Below are 21746 nucleotides of genomic sequence, written 5' to 3' on the forward strand. Positions count from 1 at the left end.
CCCCAAAAAAAAATCCTCCCCTTCCACTACCTCCCGACCAACCCAACTCCCCCCCCCCCCCCAAAAAAAAAAAAACTCCCACACCCAACCCATCTACTATCTTTCCAAAGAATAGGGTAATAAATTACTTTTTTGATTGAGCAAATGTCAATCTTATAAATCCGATTATCTCATATTAAAAGCAACTGGTAATACCAAAGTAAAGTTCGTATTTCCTGAATATCCAATGAGCACCCCAATTTAAGGTACTTTAACATTTAGTTGATAACTTGATATTGTTCGAGTATTGTTAATACACTCTTACTGTACGTTGCAACTGATAAAAAATAATACAAAAATTTGCTAATTCAAGTTGAAATCGCATGTAATGACTTCCGTGAACTACAAAGAATTGCAACAATGAATTTGCGCAAAGAATACAGTGTTCAGACTAAGGGAATATAGATACAACTCTCAATTATATTTCAGTTAGAACTTTTACTGACATGATGAGGGGAAAATTTTACAAGACTAGTGAAATCTTATTTCACTGTTGAGCCTAGTTTTGATTTTGTAATCTACATTCCAGATGATGTTCGGTTTATTCTTTGGGCACCCAATTTAGGAACCGTAGGTTTGTTTCCTCGGCCTCTGCCAACTGAAGGTCTGGCTTTAGCAGTTGGTACAGGAGCTGCAATAGCAGCCCAAGGATCATTATCATCAAGTGCTCCGCCTTTTTTCACGTTCAAAGGCTTCGATGAAGAAGCTGGGGCAGCTATGGCACCCCACGGGTCATCATCGTCAACTGGTCTACTTGCTCTAGAGCTTGATGGCTGAGAACTGGTTCTTGGAGCAGGAGCAGAAGCAGGTACAGATCCCCACAGGTCATCGTCTTCATTTTTGGTTACCTTTGGTGTGATGCTTCCTCGCAAACCTGTAACTGAAGCAAATATCGTAAGACTCAGGAAAAGAAAAACAATATAGAAATTAGCCTGATCTAATAGCCACACAAGTAATCTGCTTCCAGTTTTTTCCTGGTTTTCTTTGTCTAAGTTTGTTACTTGTAATGGATTTCCATTTTCCTTTAAGGGGAAAAGAGGATTTCGAGATTTAGTTAAATCTGAGTTTCTGATGGGCAATATCACTGAAGATACAATCAAGAGTTCCAGCAGTGATAGAATCTCCTTGTTCATCACCCTCGTCTAATTTTGATATTTTTTTTTTTTTGTGTGTGCGTGTGTGTGTGTGTGTCTTTCAGCTATACATGTAACTGAACTGACTTCCCTGCTTACTGTCCAAGAACGTAAGCCTCTACTGGATCACATAGTTTAATAGACATCATCATTACCTTGCAGTTTTGGTTGAGAGACCGGACGTCTTTGAGCAGCTTGGATATTTGCTAGAGCGGGAGATGGTTTTGGCTCTTCGTGGGGCTCGATGTCATCCCAACCATCTTTATCATTGTCATGACCTTCATGAATTCCATTTTCAAGTTCTCCCCATCCATCATTTGATGTTGGGGATACTGGCAAAGGCTGATCTGTCATATCGTTGCTAGAACTTACATGAATTTGTGTTATACCCGAACTATCTGCAAATGTTTATAATTTGGAGAAACCAGTATCAAGTTGGAGATGAATTCATCCTCATAGGCATATGATCAATATTTGAACAAAGCAACACGAAGATAATCTTTCATTATCAACCAACTCCTGAAGCAAAATGCAAAATAAATGAACTTGTAAGATGCATACTTGAGCTAGCATCGGGGACTGCAGAAGTAGGAGGCACAGTTGAACAAGCTGGAGCATTTGGACTCTGCTCAGAGGATTTACCGCCTTTAAGAGTCAATGAGCTCATAGCCCAACTGCAATATGAGATTCAGGCCATATTATTGAAAACTTAAAGGAATTTGAAAAACTGATGAATGAAAAGGGTAAATGATATAGCTCCCATAATCACAACGCATACATACTTCAACAATTCTTCAAAATATTCTTTAGTATTAGTTCAAAGGTGGCAATATTTTAATGCTTTGTTAACACCCTCTAAATTTTCACATCATGACAAGTTAACAGAAGTTCTGAGATAACTATAGTCAAATTCGGATAAAGCTTAGCGGACGAATTTTAAATGGAACTGATGATAAAAATGATTATGTTGCTGCTGTTTGCCGAAATGCAACGTATAGCAATTATTTTACAATAGCAGCAAAATGACCACATAAAAATTGCTCAAATCTTTACATACCCTAGCAAACTCGCATTTCCAGGCATTGAAGAAGTTCCCATGCTTGCAGTGCTGGTATCTCCAGTGCTAGTCTAGAGAGGACAAAACACAAATGAGGGCACAAAATTCACAGGGGAAGGGCAAGAGAGCACAACTGAGAGCACATGTCATACTTACATGACATGCTGAAAACCACAAAATTGTAAGGAAACATTTGGTATGTAAATATATTTTATCTGTTTCAAGAATCTTTCTTTTATATATATATATATATATAAGAGGGTGTGCACCCAGTTGTGAACTATGAACAGAAAAAAGTGCATACTCCCTCCGGCATACGTTCCATTTTATATGAAACTTTCATTTTTGGTCTGTTCTGAAAAGATTGACACATTTCCACAATTGGGTACTCTAATTTTTTATGTTTCATTTTACCATTAAAGGCATGCTCTTATAAGAATGACATGGCATGTTGAAAGCCAGAAAATCGTATGGAAACTTTTGAATGTTAAATATTTATGCGACAAAAGCATTTCCTTCATTCTTAATGGCTCCAAATCAGTCCATCACAACATATATACAAACTAAAGCGAAGGACGTAAATGTTCATTTCTAATCCGAAACAAAAATATGTGTGTTGAGTATTCCGAAATACGGAAAAATTCATGAGAAGCTACTTAATTTTAAAGTTAATAAGCTGGGAAGGGCACCCAAGAAGTGGCAGAACTCTACTTCCCGCTCATCAGTTTACGGTAACATGAATTAACAAGAAAGAAAGACACAGCTTCTTTTAACAGGACTAGAGTATAGTCATGCCACATATCATCCAAGTTTTATAATGTCAAAGTGGAAAAGAAGCTTTCTTTCCTTCTTTTCAGTTATGCCAAATAATCCCCAAGTTGTATGAAGAGGTGAAAACAATTCTTCTCAAGCTCCGACACAGCTTCAGAAAAAGCAAGCTTTTCAACCCAAGGCTAAAGTTGGGACATCTAATGTGCAAGTGATTTTTTTTTTTAAAAAAATACATTAATACCTTCTCATGGTGCTGCTTGACTAATTGCAAAAACTGATCAACTGCTTGGAATGCGTTTGATTGAACATCACTGTTCATTGAAAAGAAACAAGTGATGATAGAGTATATATGCGCAGAAAATAATCAGAACAACTTTTCCAACTAAGCATAACATCTAATCCGACAAAGCAACTCAAACACAAAAAAGCATTCAGAAACTAAGAACAAAGCCCCGACAAACAAACAAAATGCACTATCTTGGATTCCAGTTTTGGAAGGGAAAAGATTCCAAACAAACGGTACAAATGGCAGATATTTGGATTACCACAGTCTTCAGTCTTCTATCTGTAAATTGAGTTTGACATTTGCACTATGACGAGCAATAGGCTCCACAAAGTAATAAAACCTAAAGTTTCTAACAACTACAAGCATTTCTTACTTTTTGAAAGATTTTAAAATATAGAAATGCACATAAATTATCCAGACAGCAATGGAACTAATCATGTTTGAAACCATTAACATGCAATGCTTGATAGCTGAATCTGTCAGCCTAAGCATCCATCGAACTATCAACCATGAGGATTCCGGCAATCACAGCGGTCCAATAGCCTAAACCGAGGCCTACTATTACCAATCAGAAAAAAATGAGGCCTACTACAAACACGAAAGTTCAATTCACCTAAACCACAGAGGACCAACGCCATGGAGTTCAAGTGCATTGACACTGATCTATTTGCTAATGCAAGCTCCTTAACTGTGATTGTATCAGTAACAGCAAAGCTTAAAAACTTCTTAATTTTTATGAGAGCAAAAGTAATCCCAGAAAGTGGCACTTTCTGAATATTGGAAAGAAACGAGTTCAAACACAACAAAATGGATAGTGATGATTCATATAGCTGACCCCAACTAGAGATTGAGGCATAGCTGTAAAGTAATCCCGGAAAGAAATGTTCTTAAAATTAGCATAAACAGATTCCATGTGAAATCAGATATCTTACGTCCTTATCAAGGACAAGTTTCCACAAAGCAGTAAATGCAACTATTTAAGAAAAGAATACCTGTCGGGATCAATGGTAAGTACAACTATATTAGGTAAAATGCGGGTTGCAATCTCAGTCACGTCATAGTAAGAGCTGGTAGCGCACAAAGCCATGACACCTGCCACCATATTAAAATTTAACATCCATTATTACAGAGAGAGGAACAAGGATAAAAAAGGGAAGAGAAAGCAGCGACAAACAAAGGAATCTGGAAATGAACAATAAAGAATCTCTGGAAAAATTAAACTCAAGAATATTATCATTAGCTTGTCAAAGAAAAAGGTTGAATGCAAAGCATATATGGTGCTACCTGCTGCTCGGGCAGGTGAAAATGTATCACGCAAGGCACGAACAGTGAATGCATTTATTAGCACCCTTTTCCTTGTCTACAGGCAGAAAATTCCATTAATTATCATGTTAGAAGTAAAACACATCTTGGGAAGGATAGGATCTATTTTAAACTCTTTCATTAGTAAAAAGCCAGCAGGCATTTGAAACGTTATCACGTTTTTTAATTCTGGAGCAGTATGAGAATCAAGACACAGTTCCTTACTCCCTCATTAAGGTAACTGGCAATATTTCCAAGCAATATAGTGGTGTTTGTTCTAATTGCTGGTTCTTCATCAACCTACACACGCCACAAATAGAAGAGCAAAAACTAAGAAGCAAAGAAATAAGCCTAGACAAGAAGGATAAGTTTTGCAGTATGACACATGCCTGTAGCTTCAACAGATATTTCAAACACTATGAAGCAAAGAATTAAAGCATAGAAACGAAGAGTAGTAGTTTTCCCTGTACACTTCACACCTGTAGTTTAGAGAGATATTTCAACAAAGATCCCGATATCGTGCGATGTGAGAGCTGCAATAAATTTTGGAAATACATTAGTTAGCGTGATACTAGGAATTAACAGTAACACTATATGGTACTACTCAACCACTATGAAGCACGATATTCTTCATAGATGTCCAATCTAAGAAACTATAAGCACTATAGCATAACATGCAAATGCTAAGAAATATACCAGTGCATATAAAACATCAGTAATCAGACTTCCATAAGGAAAGTCAAACATAAGTACAGTGGCATGTTCCAGTTCAAGTATAGATTTAAGCGCCGCACAGCTATGTCAACTTACTGGATATTTGTGCTTATATGTTAGAACAAAAGTGCAGGACCAATATGCAGGATGTACGCACCTTAGGAGCCAATACAAGCATAGATTTAAGTGTCAACTCCCGAAGAAAAGCAGACGTGTCAGAGAACCCAGTAGCCACATGAGCATAAACCTGATCAAAAAACTGTGTCAGGCAATTTGACCATCAAAGTGATAAGAAATTCTTACTTATTAAGGGTGTCCCTTCAAGTAAGAACAATTGTGCTCTCGGAAAAAAAAAATAGCCACAATTCATCTCATATTTTCACACTTGCTCAACAACTTGTGCAGATAATGACTCCCCATATTGATCAATGTGCTGCAGAAGACCAACTCGGATAGCCCGATCATTGGAGGAAAAAAGTCTTATGATCGTAGGCAGTACCTATTATAGATGCACACAGTTCAAATTATAAGTTAAAACAGAAACTAAACTCCAAAAAGAAGATGTGATCACTGCGCTGGATGTAAAAAGTACGTAATGTTGGGAAAAGGGAAGAGCAAGAAAAAAGTTCAACCTTGACACTGAACTCATCTGTTGAAAGCCAAGAACCCACTTTCAACAGCGCCGTTAAAGCAGGAGCAGCAGCTGAACCAAATTCTAATGCAGAAGCCAGCAGAGGAAGTAACTGCAAAGAGAAGTTTTATATTTGCTCCATTAATTATTTATTTATTATGAGTAAATTTTTCTATTTGCTTTATTTAACACACTCAAATTTTTCATGGAAGAAAAAAGGTTTACCTTCTTCAGCACGATTTCTCGAGGAAGTTGCTCTGCAAGATTTGGAAGCTTACGGAAGAAAGTGTCCTTTTCTACACTGTCCTTAAGATTAAGTATTTCCATGAATTGAATGGTCTCCACCAACTTATTGTGGAAATATTCTGCCAATGGATGATTAGCACCTTTAGTGAGATCCAGCAAGTGAATCATATCTCGGACAGAGTAGAAATACTACTGCTTCAAGTCAGGCAAAAAGAGAAGAAACGAGACTAGATAATCCAGGGTGACAAACTGATAATTAGAAAATCCTAGAAGAAGAGTAAAAGCAAGAATGTGCCATGAAAAATGAGCAACGAAAGCACCATCAGATAATAAGAGGGACTCAAGCATTAGCTCCACATAATGAATTCCACAAAGATGAGCCAAAATGGCTTGATCTGATTCAGATAGATTAAAGTTCATAGAAGACATACAACCCTATGGAGGGTACAGAAAACTAGGGAACGTAAGATATACACAAGGAAATATATATATATATATATATATATATATATATATATATATATACACACACACACACTATATTAAAAGCACGAAGGCCCTTAGCGAAAGGTCGTTCGCCTTTTTTACCCTTTTAAAATAGAGTTCACATTAGACAAAATAGTCATTTAATTATTTTTCGAATATTTAAGACTTTAAAACAAAATCAACTACAAATCTTAATTGTTAAATATTTCCTTATAAAAATAGTTTTCTTGTTTGAAATTTGCAACATATAAAATTTTATAAATTTTACCTTAAAACACCCGTTCCTTGTTTGAAGTTTGAGCCATGTGAGGCTTTGGGGTCTAAAGTAGAGTTGCAATTTCACATGAAATTGGCTACGGTTACTATAAATTTACATGTTTCCATATTGATTATCAATAATCGACAAGAACTAAATTATTTAGAACAGATAATTAAGTCCTTGATTTAGATAATTAGCAAAAAAAATCAATTTAGTTTTTTTTATTCAAATTCATCATATAAGTAAAATTATTTTTTCAAGTTGATAGATTCTTAGGGTTTATAAATTTATTTCCATAAGCACAATGTTGCCGGTAAAGGATATCCAAAATAGAGTAAAATAAGTTATAATATAGTATTACAAGTTAAATTGGTTGAAACGCAACCTTGAAGAGTTAGTATATAATGCAACAGTAGAAGACGATATGTATATATATATATATATATATATATATATATATATATATATATATATATATATATATATATATATATATAGAGAGAGAGAGAGAGAGAGAGAGAGAGATGCTTTCTTGAATAGATGAATATTAATTAATTTTAGACTTTATATTGTCATTATTCGCTTTTTTAAAATAAAAAAAAATTTAAAAAAAAATTTAAAAAAAAAAAATATATATATATATATATATATATAGTATCTTTGTATTCATTCTCAAATCCTAAATAAAATAGCTATAACTATTAACATCAACACAACATTCTCATAAAATAAAATAGCTATAATTATTAATATAATTAACTTAACTAAATTGTTCGTTGTTGCAAGTTTAAAAGATATTTAATTATTTTAAATTCAATAAACGAGTCAATATAACAACATTATTGTTGTCGTTTTTAAAATACAATAAAATGAATATCGCATCAATTTTAATGCCCATTTTTATTTTACATAATTTATTCTTCTTGTATGTAATTTTTAGTTTATTAGCACGTGCAACACACTTACTCTAAAGCTAGTATATATAAACACGAATGTCTAAGTTGTAATTCAGCTTTCATTTAGTTCTGCCAAGAGGCTACCTGTTTGACTCATCCTGATTCACCAAGCAAGAGGGGCATCAATATAAATTAATAAACTAGCATGCAACCAGGTGTAAGATAAAGTTATAGAAGGCAAAGCCATTGTGAGGGGTAAATATACCAAATTAGACTAAACCAACAATGACAAAAGCAAAATACAGAAAATTGACATGATTATCTTCGATGGAGTAGAGATCAATTGGAGGCTAAGACTGTCATGATTGGCGTGTTACAGAATCCCGCAATCATTCTTTTACTCGAATATGTCACAACAACAAAAACTGGTTCATAAAAGAAACAAGAGAAAATGACCTGTTCTTGTTCATGGGTTGTAGGAAGATAAGGAAGAATAAGAAAATCGTAAAATAGTGCAAAAACCACATTAATAGATCAGCTTTAAAAAGCTGTCTGAATTATCCTAGATGAGTAATGGTTAGCTATATGTGGAGAGTAAAACCAAATCAGCATTGAGTCCTTGGATTGAAACATGGACCACAGGCAGATGGTGATAAATGCATTTTCAAACATACATTGAGCTCATACCTGCTACTAGATGAGTAATGACTTAGAACTTATTGAAATTAATACCCGCAATCACTAAATTCAATGAGAAAACAACAGTTTAACAGTAGAATAGGAGAAAAGTATTAGTCATATGATGTACGGAGCTTGGACAGCTTGAGAACATAAATAAGATACAAAAAATAAAATCGAAGAAAAAATATTACCATTATTTTCGAGAAGCTTTGATGAATTCAACCTGCGAGCAGGCATAGAGCTCAAGAGACGCTGATAATCTGGAAGTAGAGACTGTGAGACAGGAAAATAAGCCAATAGCAAATGAAATGAATTTTTCAAAACGCACTGGACGAAAAGAAGAGTATAACCGGACAGGTTATAAAGAGAAGCAAATCAATCAATGAATTTGCAGTATACCTTTGGAATAGAAGCAGTGTTGCGCAGCTCCTCTGTTTTGCTCAACTTGGTACCAGAAAACAGTTCATAGATAAGACAGCCTAGCAATTCCACAGCATCAAAAGATTAATTTGCAGGTGAAAAAGAACATTTAAGAACTCTAGAGCATTTGATAGATAAGCAAAAAGCTCTCATGTCCATTTTGCATCCAGAAAATGGTGACTCCATAATAAATAGTCAAGCATCATAACAATGACTATATCTAAGAAAGGAGGTACAGCAGAAGCAATCATTTCATTAGCCGAGGAAATGTTGAACGTTAAAGCATTGTAGTTTTTTCTACACTCTTGGTAACATGGTAAGGTCCATAACTGATTAACTGCAACCTATATTCCAATATCAGAAAAGTAAAACCTCAGAAAATAGAGAGCCAAAACTTTTTAGTCTTATCATTCTATTACCATTCAATAATAATGACAATTAATCAGAAAATACTTACCTAAACCCCAAGAATCTGTAGCCCAAGGTGGAGATTTTCTGATTGTCGTCCAGTCAGACTTCAGCAGTTCCTGGGATTTGTATTGTGCACCAATAAGCCAATCATATTGCTGCACACAAATAAACACAAACAATGAACTTGTATTGCTGTGTGACGAAGGAAAAAATGAAAACAACAGTGAAGCATGAGATACTGGAGAATAGCATCAACCAATCAATCAACTGCACTTCTATCCCAAATCTGTTGACTCGACTATATAAATCCTCTGAAGGAAAATACAGTTCTTCTGCTAAAAGAGGAATTAAAAGAAAAACTTTCAAGGATAATTAGTTCATCATGTTGTACGCTCGAAGAAACAGATATTACGTTTCTATTTTTCCTATCTTTTCTTTGAATGCTATCTACAAAGATCAAATAAAAAATCTGTAGCTACCCACCCTGTGATTCAGAGTTAAAGACGAGGTTTGGTATGGCATAAAAAGTGAAAAGAATGTTTAATTCAGAATCATAGTTTACCAGCATTGGTCCAACAGAAGATTCATTTTGTCCATCAAACTCAGAAAGTACATCAAAGGCGTGCAACTTCCAATCCAGAGTTTGCGTAACAACAACACTAGCCAGACAAACATTTCCATGAACCTGCACTAGTAAAAATGCAACTCAAAATAATCCATCAAATATTCGAGTGATCCGGTAAAGTTTGCAAGAAGAAGATTAATTAAATGAGCTCAAAAGCTACCAGTACGAAAAAAGTAACAACTACATCATATATATACAATTAATTTCTCCTAATCACTATGTCCAGAGGATCAGATCCAAGTCAACCTCTAGTTTAATTAGATGAAGCTTTCACCACGGATGAAAGAATAATATTTCAGACTTCATGAGGTATGCTTGGCCCAAGCTTGAAGAGCTCTTCAGCATTTGGATGCATCAAGGAATGTATAATGAAGCTAATAATCCAACTTATGAGTCATAACCTCTATGTACAACGTGAATAATCAATATAGCTCAACCATTTAGATATTCATAAGAAGCATCAATAAACAAATCTCTGCTACAAAATTCTATTTTTATCCTAATATCAGAACTTTCACTTCCTCGGGAAGTAGCTCCCATAGATGCACTCCTTCAACAAGGGGAACAAATGAAATTTAATCAAAAGCATACTTACAAGTTTGCAATCGTTATTTAAGAAGCTCACAGCTTTGGCTATTCGATGCAAACCCCAGGCATAATACTCGTCCCTGCCATCATCAAATAAGGTAGAGATTAAAACACAAGTTCTGAAAACTACAGCATAGCTTCAGATACAGGACGCTAATGTAATATCTAGATACACCAAGGAATTGCCAAGTTGAAAAGGAACGTGTGCCCAGTAATTCAATTTGAGATAGAGGGAATGACATTTATTGGAACTTTTAATGAATATTTAATTTGTCATTGCCTCATCGTATCTTGTCTCTTCTACCATATTACTATTATGCCATGCCCAGGCCCAATATCTCCCTTACTCATGCTACATAGTTCACAAAGTGGATAGTAAATAATGGATGGTTTTCTGGGGAAAGGGATAGTTCTTGTGGAGTAAGTCGGTGGAAGGGAGAGGTTAATCATAGAATTCTGGCTCAAAAAACTCTTTCTAGTCCTCGAATTGCAAGGTTCTTCTGAAGCTTTTTTTTAATATATTTTAGCTTGCAATTTTGCATCGGTTTTTTCCTGATGACCAGGTAATGTTAAGCTCAATTTTCTTAGTTGTCTAGTAGCTTCAGCCTTCAAGAGCTGAAATTTTGCAACAATGGTTTAATTATTTGGCAAGATTCTGGTCGTGAAATACTAGAATTATGTTTTTCAAAACCAACATTGTGTACCCACCCTTTCAAAGTGTCCCTTCAAAGGAAAATAAGCAGAACAAGAACAAGATAGATCAACTCATCAACATGATATGACATGGTAAAGAGATGCCCTTTCCTGAAAGAAGCAATTTTGGGGGGAGTGAGGAGAACTAAATAACTACGTCTAATCTCCAATTTTATATTGAAACAATCCTTCTATGCCTGAAAGAGAGTTGATTCCAGGATACACGACTTCTAGCGAACAACCACAATGACAGAAATTAGGCAGACGGGAGTGGAAACATTCTACCAGGTACTCCCTGCGGTCCATAATAAGTGAACCTTTTGTCTTTTTATTTTGGTCCAAAATAAGTATCCTTTTACATAATCAAGAAGGAATTAATTCTATTTTTCCAAAATTTGTCCTTATTTACATATCCCAATGTGTCAAGGTAACAATTAATTAAAGGTAATTTAGTGAATACGTCTTTTTTTCTCTAGGAGTTCGTATTTTCTTAAGGGGTGTGCCAAAGGCTAAAAAGTCACTTATTATGGACCGGAGGGAGTAACAATTTTGCTCTTCTTACCTGATTGTGCTTAAACTTATCAAAAAAAATTACATTGGTGATTTAAAAAAGTCCTCATTTGGGTGCAGTTAATTTTTAAATTTAAGATAAAGAAACTCGGCTGGTAATTAATGCTTGAGTGGCCAAGTGAGGTTTGCGAATTTGTTGGTTAATATGTTGGTCAATTCCCCTTTATGCTTAGCTACATGTTATTTTCTCTAACAGCTTGACTTGAAATCACCAAATGCAAGTACTATGGTTGACAAAAAGTTTGTCATCCTACTGAATTTGATTTTTGATTTATGCAGCCAAGTTGTATTTCAGGTCAAGTGTTAATCATTTGTTTAGTATGTAAGTTGTTAATTTTGGATTTCTAAAGTATACATTACAAAGTCTTTATTTGGAAGAAAGCTCCATATGAGTTCTAGCAAAGGGGGCTTTTATTAAGATGTTGTTGATTCAAGTCAATGAGTTAGCAATGTTGGATTTGCAGGAACTAGTCGTCCTGCACACTATCATTTTTTGGGATAAGAACAATTTGAGTTCTGACAAGATGCAGTGTTTGACAAACAGCATTTATTATACGTGAGGAATTCTAGATCTCAACTAATGGCCTTTCCAAAAGTTGTTTTCTATTTGTTTTAATCTATGAGAGTTCTTTAGTGATGGTCGGATTTATTGCAGGTCTGCTTGTTGCACCCTAATCCACACATCACGTGATGCGCTCTTACTGCTAAACTGAAGTCTTGGGGCTGTTCTTCAGAAAATAAAATTGATGCCTTATAATGGACTATAGATACCAAATTCTGGAAAATAAATAGGAAAGCACATTAATTCCAGGTTGAACCTCTGGAAGCTTATGAAATATTATAGGCAATAAAAGTTGAAGATTATACATTTTGACACAGCAGCTGCTCAAAAATTACATCATGCTACCATTATTGTAATTCAAGTAAGTCACGTAATCAATCTTCTTAAGAATAGAATGTTAAGAAGTCAATGAGCCTTGGTAAATTCATACCTTTGGGTACCTTTTAATCCTAATTCCTTAAGCTTTTCCGAGAGTGGCATGACAGGTTCAGTAACAATATAGATGATAACCTTAGTAGTAGAACCATCAAAATTTTCAGCTTCAGTGCTGTGAAGAAATGACAAAATATTTGGATGCCTAACCTGAAATATCGAAAGAAGAAAAAGTTAGCATGAAGGACTCCAATAATTAGTTCGAACTATGTCCTTAAGCTAAAAAATGAGAAGCAATACTCTGACTACAACCTCTTGATTTACAAACAATGATTAGCTTACCGTACGAAGTCTCTTTACTCCGTTTCGTCCAGCAGCTAGATGTCCATCATTTGTGTTACTTCCTGAGAGAGCAAATATTGACACAGGAGTCCCATCATCCTGTTTGAAGAGAGAAGCCAAAATGAATTACTTGATGTCAACCAACTAATTTGCATACTGGAAAACTGAAGGGAAAAAAAGGCCAAAATGGCACATAGCTAGTGGTAAGATGTCTACATTAAATAAGTGTATGATACATCTTACAGTTTATCGATTTTAATGTTTAAGATGGAATCCCGCAAATTACAGTCACAATCCCGTTCATATAAGGATTAATTTTGTGGTTCCATGGCAAGGATTCTACTGCATAAACCACATCATTCAATTATTTATGATAGGAAATTTATGAAAATTTAAGTAAGCATGAAATGGGCCATAAGGAAATCAAGGAATTGAGAAATTTTGTATGAAATGTGCAATATTTATATGACATGCCTAGCGACAAGTTTAGCTCAGTCATAGGAAGTGACCTACTGCAATTGAACAGTTGTGATATGCAGCCTATGCTTAATGTTGTGAGTCTCTCCCACCTGGATAATTTCACACTTATTTAAATTGATCTTTAGTCTGCAAAGTGCAAACTATTTGCAAACGCAGTAGCACTTGTCTCAAATATGTTAATTGAGATTCATTATCAAAAAAACACTAGACTATCATTTGCAAATAGTAAGTGTGAGACTTGAACTTCTTCATCAAAAAAGTGTGAGACTTGAACTATCCTGCCTGCTACTGACTGTAAAGCCCTTCAAATAGTCTTCTACAGTTGTACTACAACTCTATCCATCATCTTGAGCCTCTATCACCAAGACGAATAGTATATGAGAGTAGGGGCTTCTTGAATGGGATGGCTTCTCTGGATGTCCCAAAAAGGCCTCCAACTCTATGTTATAGCCTTCACACCCCGATCCGATGGTCCTCATTCTACCACTTGGCAAACTGCTACTGTGTACAACGAAGTAAAGGATGCTTCAAGAAACCATCTAAGTTCTTCCTACGAGAATTCTTTCTTTCAATCCTATTGAGAGGATGATCCCTTGGTATCCTTATCATAGCTTCCTTTCTCATGAACTTTTTCTATACTTGGACCACTTCATTTCTCGATTCCCTCGATTGGCTGCTTTCTTCACGAAGGGCATTCCTCTTTATGGCAAAGACACAGGAAGTGGGTTTTTTTTTATTCGACAGAACCATATCTACCTGAAGTGGAAGAAGATCCATGCAAATGGTCCGAGACGAAAGAGCTTTGGATCTGTTAGGAAGAACAAGCACTACAAATGCACGGTAAAGATAGCAACGAAAAAAATTCCCAGCCTAAACTTCGCCAATCTATTTGAATCACGAGGAGCAAGCAAACTCAAGCACTAACGGGTATGGGCAGCCATAATACATGTCAAAGTCCCAAATCGGACTCTCATGGGATGGGAGATATCTTTATATGGCTTGAGCAATCCTCACCTCTTGAGTTAGCTTTTGCGGTTGAGTTAGGCTCGAGGTCCATTTCTTTATTGTATCAAAGCCAGACACATTCCAATTCATCATTATTTTGCCATATGATGGGCCCCCATTTTATATTATCCATGCTACAGATGTGGTGTCAGAGTCTAACGGGATGGGCTTGAGCTAGCTTTTGGGGTTCAGTTACTCCGAAAGTTCATTTATTTATCAGTACACACACCAACAATAAATATAGCATGGCAAAGATCAATCGCACAAGAGACACCAAATTTTTACGTGAAAATCTCTTCAATGTGAAGAGTTAAAAAATATGAGATCAAAACTCCACTACTTAAAAGATCTCTTACAATGTAGTAAAATTGAACTAGTAGTAAGCTTCCATGTACTACTTAAAAGATCTCTTACAATGTAGCAAAATTTAAATCCCAGTGCATTTACGAGTCCTCATCACACGCTCCAATATATAAAGATATTGTCAAACCTCTCTATAACAACCATCTTGACATCAACATTTCACTATAACAACTAAGTTATTTTTGGATCCGATTTTTAATGTTAATGTTTATATTATGTGTTTTCTATAACAACATTTCGCTATAGCAGCCAAAAAATGTCCGGAAAATGATATCATTTTAGACAGGTTTGACTGTACTATCAACAATAAACAACACATATCATCGTAGCAAATTGAAAACATAAAAGCTAAACCATTACTTCAACTTGGAGCAGAAAATAAATCAAAACTACGTCGAAATGATGTCTGTGTATCCGACCTTGGAGGTGCCACGGTAGTGAACCCAAGAGCCCCAAGCAGAGGAATAAGGTTCGCCGATACTATAAGGCAGATCTTTGAGGCCTGTTCCAGATCCGCTGACGACGCCTTTCAGGAAATTAAACATTGTAGAATCTCACCGATCTCCGATCTCCGATCACCGACGAGGAGACGGAACCAGAAAAATAACGACTCTGTTACACACACACACACACACAATACGCGGCATAAATGGGAACTGTAGTGATAACTTGATATTTTAGTGCTTCGCGGTCTACGACAGCCTTTTGTCCCTTGCCCGTACTGTGAAGAAGGAGACCATTTAACCCGTACTGTGAAAAAAATAACGGAAAAATAATGTGATGCATTTTTAAAAAACAAATCAATAAAAATAATATTTTTATATATTAAAAAATAATTTAACTTAAAAAATTTTATTTTACCATTAATAAGATGATTTATAATCAAACAAATATTTATGACTTGTTTTAAACCATAAGTTTTAAAAAGGGCAAAATACATAGTTTGTCCCCAAAACTTAGTGTCAAATCCATATGACACACTTTCTGATCACGCACAACATTTTACACACCCAACCTATTTGAAGTTTATCTAATACATACCTTCTTGCCGACGTGGCCAGTGCGTGTTTTACCAATAAAATAAGGCGCGTGAACAATAAAAAATTATTTTCTTTCTTTATTTTTTATTTTTTTTCATTTTCCAAAACCAATTCAATGCCTATACTCCGCCAAATCCAACACCCACCTTCCACCGTCGTTTCTCCGCAATTTCTCCACCATCCTAACTAACACCCACCTGCCAAGAAACACCATACATTCACCATTGAAGCCTGTCTTTTTTTTCTTCTCAAATTAACCTAGTTGTTGATAGTAGCCATGAAAGCCTTTACCTTCTCTATACAAAATAGTGTAGTTTGAGTTAAACACATAACTAAGATCTTCAGGACATGCCATTTATGTCTTCAATCTTTGAGTTTAAACAAATATTACGCAGTTTGATGTTCTTGAGTTATAATAAAGTTTTGTAATTTCTTCATCTGAAAGTATTTGTTGAATTCTTGTTACTAGCTATTGCTCGTGTTTTTAAAGTATACAAGGGGGAGGGCTTAAAGCCTTAGAGGTGGAAATCGATGGAAAGGGGGCTTGGAGAAGAGGGTAGACGGTGGAGGAGGAGGAAGTTGATGGGAGGGGGGCGAAGGTAACATAATCTTTTGTTGGAAAAAGTTTAATCAATTAAGGTTTATTTTAGATATATATTTATTTAAAGTTGAGTGATGACATGTGTCGCAATTTGATTGGCATGTGGATGCAGTCTCCAAATAAAAAATTGTTCAAGAAAAAAATTGGTGTGTGTTAAACACATTTTGAAAAGGTTAGGTGTGTAAAAGATTGCCCGTGCTCAGAAGGTGTGTCGTAGAGATTTGATTCTATGTTCCGGGGATAAGCTATATATTTTGCCTTTTAAAAAGTATTTATTTCTTAAATTTCGTGGTCGTACATTAGATAAAATAGAAGAAAGAAAACATTTATTTTATAATTCAATATTGATAATTTGTTATTATAGTGAAAATGTATGTAGATATAAGTATTGTTATTTGTTTTTGTTTTTTGGTGAACTGGATACTCCTCTTCGTGTGTGTATATATACACGAAGAGGTTCAAAATGGTTACAACATCGTTTGAGAGTCTAAGGTCTCATTAGTTTCATTGTTATTGTTTGACACTACATTAGGATTACAATCCTTAACATTTCTTGCAAATACAGTTCCTAGGATGTTTGCCCACATTGTCTTGTTTACAAACATCGGAGGAATTGCCAAAAATTATGTTATTCCCAAAACTCCCTTTCTTGCTTCTTCTTTTGCAAGGAGGTCCGCTACCTGGTTTTGCACCCTGAAACTATGTCCTAGTACTGGATTTCTCAGTTGCTCCTTGATGACCTGCAATAAAAAATAATAGAATTATAATGAAGATTTTCCTCTTTTATCATATTAGTAATTTGTACATAATCAATGTTAATCTCTAGGGGGTATGAATTTTTGTTCAAGAGCTATTTTTAGGCCGTACCAACAGGCATGTAGTTCTGCCCCAACACTGGTGGTATGTGAGATGCTCTTCATGTAACCTAATACCCAGTCCCCTCTATTGTTTCTGAAAACTCCCCCAAACCCCATTACTCCTACTTTTGGACATGCAGCTCAGTCAGTGTTGAGTTTGTATGAGCCACTTGGTGGGGGATCCCATTTGATATAGATTGTAGTTGTGTTTTTTCTATCACTGTGATGCACTGCAATATGGTAGTATTATGTAGCTCTAGCAATTATTTTGTCAATAGGGATGTAGTTTCTCTTATTTTTTTCCCCAAAAAAATGTTGTTCCTAGTGAGCCAGATGCTCCAGAAGAAGAAATTTCCAGTCAATTGAGTCATTGAAAGATATGCTTTTAACCTTATTCCAGGTTTGTTCCCAAGTTTCAACCAGAAAGTTTTGCATTGATGCATTCAAAGAAAATGTGGGACTGACATTTAAGCCAATGTTGCTTAGATATTTTCCAGTTGGCAACTTGTTGTGTTACACTAGCCATGTAAACATTTTAATTTTATTTGAAACTTTGAGTTTCCAAATCCAACTAAAGTGGTCATCGTGACCATTATTATGGTCCAATTGAGAGTTAATGAGGTAGTAGGCTGATTTTGTGCTGAAAATCCCATTATTAGTGAGGTTCCAGATTTTCATCAGTGTTGATAGTAGTAGGGATGAAGGTCGACTAAATAACATTGGTTATATCCATGGGAATGGGGTATTGTATGGCATTGAGGTTCCATTCCCCATTTGAGTGAATGGATTTAATCTTTAAAGTTAGATCATTGTTATGCCAAGGGCCATGTAGAATGTAGCTTAGTGGTTGCATATTGGGGATCCAATTTATCAACTAGGAAGTTGACTTTGGCCTCATTTATTTGCATTTAATGTAGGTCTGAATCTTAATCATTCAGATCTTAGACATTAAGTGCGTTTCTTTTTAAAGTATGAATCTTAATTTTGTGTTTGTTTTTTTACTTCACAGCCACTTAATGGGTCTGAATAGGTATGTATCATTACGATCTATAACAAATACTTAATTTCATTAAGATGCTATTATCCATATTCATTATTAAGTGTCGTCACTGCCTACCATTATCAACCACCACCATACTCAACCATCACCACCATAATCCTCAAGCATAACCACCACCATTGTCGACTACCACCACCCACCATCCCCACCACTCCCACCACCATCATTCTCAACGACAACCAATACTCATCCACCTCAACTACCACAACTAATCATCCCATCTTCATCAATAACCATAGCTGGCACTGCCCATCATTATAAATGACCGCCACCCATCACCACCTTCCTCAATCACAACTACCACCACCACCCACCATTATTAACTATCACCACCCACCACCACCATCCTCAATCATAATAGCTACCACTACCAATCACCACTAGCTACTACCCTAAACTACCACCATCAACCAAATATACCACCAAACACCGCTTTTAGTCGGCATTTACAAACACTACTGTTAGCCATCACTATCAAGAACTATCATATTTTAAAAAGCTATATATTTTAGTGATGGAATATTAGATTAATTAGTATTTTATTTGAATTTTATGTTTATTAATTTTCAAATAAACGTAAATTTTATATATTTAGATGTTAAAAAATAAATAATCTTAATCATTTAGTATTCAGATCTTAATACACATCTTAACTTTAAGATGTGTATTCAGATTTAGATGTCTTAATCTTAATACACATATTATTATTCAGACTTGTATTCAAATTCAAACGTCTTAATCTTTAAAAAAAAACAAATGAGGCCTTTATTCCCTTTATGGACTATCCATCTAGAAGCTTTAATGCATACCTTCCATCCCTCTTGAATACACTACCAAGTCCTAGTCTTCTTTTGCCCTACTCTACCTTTCACTGCAGTGCTTCCCCGTTAAGACCCTAGCCCACACTATGTGAGTGTTTTGGTACAACCTCTAAGCCTGGCTAGCGAGGTTGGCTTTATTTTTCATTTGAGCTTGTTGTAAGCCAATCCCCCCTCCCCCCCCATATTTTTTGGTTTATGTTTAATATCCCATTTGATCAGGTGCATTTTCTTTTTTCTGTTGTGGTGCCCTATATAAAGTTACTTTGAATTATGTCAATTTGATTGGTAATGTGTGATGGCAATTTTATGTATTGCATGACATGGTTGGGAATACTTCTTAGGCTTGCCTTTGCCAAGGTTGTACGGCCACACATGTTTAACATCTTTATTTTTCAACCAACCAACTTAGTGTTCATGTTGTTAATGATGAATTGAAAATCCCTGTTGGTAGGCCTGTTATGGAAGACGAAGAAGCCCACGTACTTGCCAAAGTCATTTTTAAAACTAGACACTTAATTCTCTTATATTATTATGAAAAAGTACTAAAAAGCTAATATCTTTATGATCTTCGCTATAAAATATAAGGTATAACCATAATTAAAAGAATGATTGGCCAAGCTGCTAGGAGGCCAAATTTATTTAATTTTTTTTGACAAAAAAGTACTTTTTGGAAATTTGAGGTTTTTGGCAAAGATGGAAAATTACTTTTGATTAGTAGCATAAGTATTTTTTTTTTGGGAAGAAGCTATAAATTCTAGTTTCTTCCAAGAAGCAGAAGCAAAAAATTAATTTGTTCAAGAAATAACCTTACAATAAATTTATATTTTTTAAATTATTCCTCATTAATATAATATTTTTCTATTTCTTTTCCTTTTCATTTTTGTCTACTATACCTTTTTCTCTTGTTTATTTTAATCATATTTTTATTCTCCTTCTCCTATTACTAAGAGTAAATTTTTAATTTATATTGAATAATATATTTTGATATATTTATTTTTTCATGTAAACAATACGTAATAATAGATACTCAATGTTATTGCTTTAGAATAACTATATCCTATATTGATTAGAATTTTTAATTTATATTTTAATTCTATGTTTTATTTTTAAATTAATTCTTTTATAATAAATATTTTTTTAAATAATACTAACCGCAAGCCGAACCTTTATTATCTTTTTTCGTAATTTGATACTTAAAAGTACTTTTTAGAAAGATTGGTCAAACACAATGAGCTTGCAAAAAGCACTACTCAAATGAATTGGCCAAACACAAACTACTATTTTGCAAAATTATTTATTCAAAAAGTACTTTTGAACAAAAACACTTTTCAAAATAAGTAATTTTTGGCAATTTGGCCAAAAGGGCTCTAAGTCACGATACAAGAGATTTTGTGTAACTTTCTCTATAATTGTTGATACCTTATGGTGGAATATTAGTCAATATAACGAAAGGAATTGGAATGAACGAAAGGTAAAAAAAATCATTACGTATTCAATATAGTTAGCTATCGCAAATAAATTTATCTTATATACGGATTCAATCATTAGGTTTCGAATGCTTAGGGCGTGAACAATTGTGACACACGTTTTTATATATTCGAATATATTTTCTTAAGACAACTTACTATGTTTAATCAGTTGAAGACTCAATTAGAAGTGATTATTGAAGGGTAATTTGCATAATTTGCACAAATAGAATCATTCGGTACGGCTGTTTAGATTTTGACCTTGTTAACAAAAATATTAAGAAAATAGACTTCGGCTATAATTTTTGGAACCACTTCTTGCAATTGCAGAAACTTTTCATGCGGTGATCACTAGGATTTATCACAAAAGCTAATCATCGAAATTTTTCATAGATGATCACCAATACTTGCCATAAAACTTGACGGGTTGCTAGGAAAAATTCTAACCATTACTATAACTATAGGTTAAGCAAAATTTTGTGAAAATAGCACGCGCTAGTCAATTTTCGGACTGATAATTGAAAAATAGCCAGCGTTTGCAAAGTCATTGAAAAATAGCCACTATTTTGTTGCAACACAGAAAGTTCCAACATAATATATTGGAGATTGGTACACCTGTGTATGAACTTCTAGCATATTATGCTGGAACTCCAACATACGAAAAGTTTCACCATAATATACTGGAGATTGGAGCATCTGTGTATGAACTTACAGCATATTATGCTGGACAAGTATATTATGCTGGAACTCCAGTATATTATACTTGAATATTTTTCGAATTTTGAAAAATATTTTTGTTCAAATTTATCTTTACATAAAAAATAATTAAATTTTGATTAATTTTGAAACTGTGGGTATCTTTCAATTACCATCTATAAATTTGATTATTTTTTAAATTTCGCCCCAAAATTTTGGCAATCACGAGGAGCCCAAAACTATGATTGGAGGCCATTTTCTTAAGATTTTTCT

General features: G+C 34.7%; 1 protein-coding gene across 2 annotated transcripts; it reads right to left on the bottom strand.

Moving 5' to 3' along the window:
- Positions 1-338: 338 nt before the first annotated feature.
- Positions 339-15686, bottom strand: LOC107824750 (uncharacterized). 2 transcript variants are annotated; one of them, XM_075227736.1, is made up of 21 exons: positions 15352-15686; positions 13085-13183; positions 12801-12952; positions 10553-10625; positions 9895-10017; positions 9379-9487; positions 8901-8980; positions 8693-8774; positions 6159-6298; positions 5935-6045; positions 5688-5801; positions 5460-5549; positions 5068-5121; positions 4814-4888; positions 4571-4646; positions 4279-4378; positions 3242-3311; positions 2230-2300; positions 1734-1846; positions 1328-1570; positions 339-913 (listed from the first exon to the last, which is right to left on the bottom strand). In XM_075227736.1, the coding sequence occupies exons 1-21, from the start codon at positions 15475-15477 to the stop codon at positions 558-560; spliced, it is 2457 nt and encodes an 818-aa protein (XP_075083837.1). In that variant the 5' UTR covers positions 15478-15686; the 3' UTR covers positions 339-557. The 2 variants fall into 2 exon arrangements, with proteins under 2 accessions (XP_075083837.1, XP_075083836.1); XM_075227735.1 differs by having other exon boundaries at positions 339-919.
- Between the last annotated feature and the right edge of the window lie 6060 nt (positions 15687-21746).

This window comes from Nicotiana tabacum, chromosome 13 (genome assembly GCF_000715075.1).
Source record: "Nicotiana tabacum cultivar K326 chromosome 13, ASM71507v2, whole genome shotgun sequence".
In the NCBI taxonomy this organism is placed as follows: Eukaryota; Viridiplantae; Streptophyta; class Magnoliopsida; order Solanales; family Solanaceae; genus Nicotiana; species Nicotiana tabacum.